The 2,500-nt window shown below is 48.8% G+C and overlaps 1 protein-coding gene across 1 annotated transcript in view; it reads right to left on the bottom strand.

Annotated features, from left to right (window-relative positions):
- myo15b (myosin XVB) overlaps nt 1-2,500 on the bottom strand; it is a gene marked incomplete at both ends in the record, with an annotated part of 29,408 nt that overhangs the window by 21,009 nt on the left and 5,899 nt on the right. The window contains 8 exons of the mRNA XM_080542272.1: nt 58-103; nt 331-479; nt 848-925; nt 1,335-1,460; nt 1,598-1,729; nt 1,835-1,930; nt 2,028-2,151; nt 2,329-2,387. Coding sequence (XP_080398398.1) covers nt 58-103; nt 331-479; nt 848-925; nt 1,335-1,460; nt 1,598-1,729; nt 1,835-1,930; nt 2,028-2,151; nt 2,329-2,387 — 810 coding nt within the window. The remainder of the gene's footprint in view (nt 1-57; nt 104-330; nt 480-847; nt 926-1,334; nt 1,461-1,597; nt 1,730-1,834; nt 1,931-2,027; nt 2,152-2,328; nt 2,388-2,500) is intronic.

Raw genomic sequence — 2,500 nt, 5'->3', positions numbered from 1 at the left:
GGCCGGCATCAGATGTAAAACGGGTGGAAGCGTTCTGTTTGTTACGCAAATACCCACCTTGACATAGTTTGGCTTCACACAGCGTACAAACGTGGTTTTACACCTGGGGGGGTAAAAAAGAGGGAAAGAAAACTGATGATCCACTACTTGACCGTAGCCTGTCCCAGAGGCCATGGTGTCAGTTCAGCCACAGGTTCACCTCAAGGGAGGCTGGTGGAGGTAGAAATCAATGGACGGGCTCGTTTGAAACCGTTCCTTGTACCGTCCCGTGCGTTACAATGAGCCTGTCCTCCGATTTCTACCTCCACCAGCCTCCCCGGGTCCCTGTACCTCTCCAGGCGCGTGGTGAGCTCGGCCAGGGACTGCTGGAAGTGCGCTGCCACGGTGGAGGGCTGCTGCCGGTGGCCCTTCCCCCTCCAACCCAACTCCCGCTGCTGGATGTAGCCCTCCTGGACCTTCCGGAACAGACCGGACACCATCTGCACACGCAGAGAGAAGGACACTGATTGAAGACACTGAACCCGAAATTGCCGGCGAAATTGCCGGCGCCTTGCATGGTAGTTTGCCGCCATTGGTGTGTGAATGTGTGTGAATGGGTGGAATGAGAGGCCGTTGTAAAGCGCTTTGGAATAAGGTTGCAGTCCATTTACCATCCATTTACACTGATCGATTACTATAGAGTCTTATACACACAAGCGACCAACACTTATGAAGGGGAAAGACCTGACTTGTGACCAAACAGTGTGGAAGATAGAGTGTGAGGGGATAGGTGAGAAGAGAGAGAGAGAGAGAATAGAGAGAGAGAAGAGAGAGTGAAGAGAGAGAGAAGTGTAGCTTAAGTGCTTACTTTCAGTCGGCTCCGAGCAAAGAGCTCCACCACTTCCGTGCGGAACTGGTCATGGTTCTTATTCAGGAAGTTATGGACCTGAGGTGAGAGAGGAATATTATTTGTATTTAAACTTTATTTATCCACGATAGTCGCATTGAAATAAAAAAATACAAATCAAGAGAGAACTGGTCGCCTGTTATTGCTGTGTGTGAGAATAATTGCATAGCATACACGCTGAACACCATCACAATTGGTTTCCCTCTAAAAGAGACAGTTATTTCCCTAACTGTCCCAGGTGTTAACCCTTTGGTTACCCTGTGCGAGTGGTACTATAGTGCAGTGGAGGTAGAAAGGAGGCAGTGGAGGAGTACAGGCTTATTGTAATGTATGGAATGGAATGAGGAATGGGATCAAACAGTATAAAATGGTATCAAACATCATTACAATGAGCCCGTCCTCTGTCTCCACCAGCCTCCCCTGTAGTATAGATGTAGTGTTGCCATGCCTGGTAGGTGACAGCTCCGGCGTAGTGGTACACAGTGAACACTGGAAGAGGAATCTTAGGCTTTGAGTAGTAGGGGCTGTTTCCATGGTGATAGTGGCACTTCTGAAGAAAGGTGTGGTCAGTGGCCTGTGGAGAGAAAATGAGAAAAATGAATTGCTTGTGTATGTGTATGTGTTTGTATTTGTGTGTGTGTGTGTGTGTGTGTGTGTGTGTGTGTGTGTGTGTGTGTGTGTGTGTGTGTGTGTGTGTGTGTGTTTGTGTACCTGAGGGAGGCACGTCTGATCGTCCAGGATGCGGAGGATGCCGTGAGGCCGGGAGGAGATGAGGTCCAGACAGGAGTGGAAGTCTTGGAGGGGGACTGGATACCACTGGATCTGCTCTGTGTTGTACTCCTCCTGGACACACACACACACACACACACACACACACACACACACAGGTGACCCTGTCTGCTGATTGTTGACCTGTGAACTCTGACCCTGGACCTACAGTATGCTGACCTGCTCCTGGGTGACCACGGCCTTGTTGACAAAGTGCTGCAGCTGCTCGTTGGCAAAGTTAATACACAGCTGTTCAAAGCTGTTCACTCCCAAGTCCTACAACACACACAACAGGAGGGCACAGTGGATCACACAATATAATATATATTAGTAGTAGTAGTAGGAACAATAATAATAGCACTATGACACCTACCTCAAAACCATATATGTCCACTATTCCCACAGTGCTGTCCATCTCTGTAGGACTCAACCAATCATTGATCTGCTCCAACAACCAATCAAACAGCACGGAATACAAGGCCTTGGCTATGGCATCTCTAAAGAGGGGGCGGGTGAGGGGGAGAGGAAGAGAGACAGGGAGGAAGAGAGACAGGAAGAGGAAGGGAGGGGAAAGCAATGTGGCATGACTATAAATATGATATTCTCATAAGATACACTAAAGAGGACACACACAGATCTCAATCACACAGAGCTGTGGATGGAACAGTCAGTACCTGGATTCTATGGCATTTTCCACAGACAGGGGGCAGTAGATCCTGTCATATGTGGTTTCCTATGGAAATAGATACAGGTAAAGGAGCTGCACTGACCATGCTGCCTTTACAGGTGTGTGTGTGTGTGTGTGTGTGTGTGTGTGTGTGTGTGTGTGTGTGTGTGTGTGTGTGC

Source organism: Nansenia antarctica, assembly GCF_963989245.1.
Source record: "Nansenia antarctica genome assembly, chromosome: 11".
NCBI lineage: Eukaryota > Metazoa > Chordata > Actinopteri > Argentiniformes > Microstomatidae > Nansenia > Nansenia antarctica.
The sequence above is the reverse complement of the archived record's forward strand: the minus strand, read 5'-3'. Positions and strand labels throughout refer to the sequence as shown.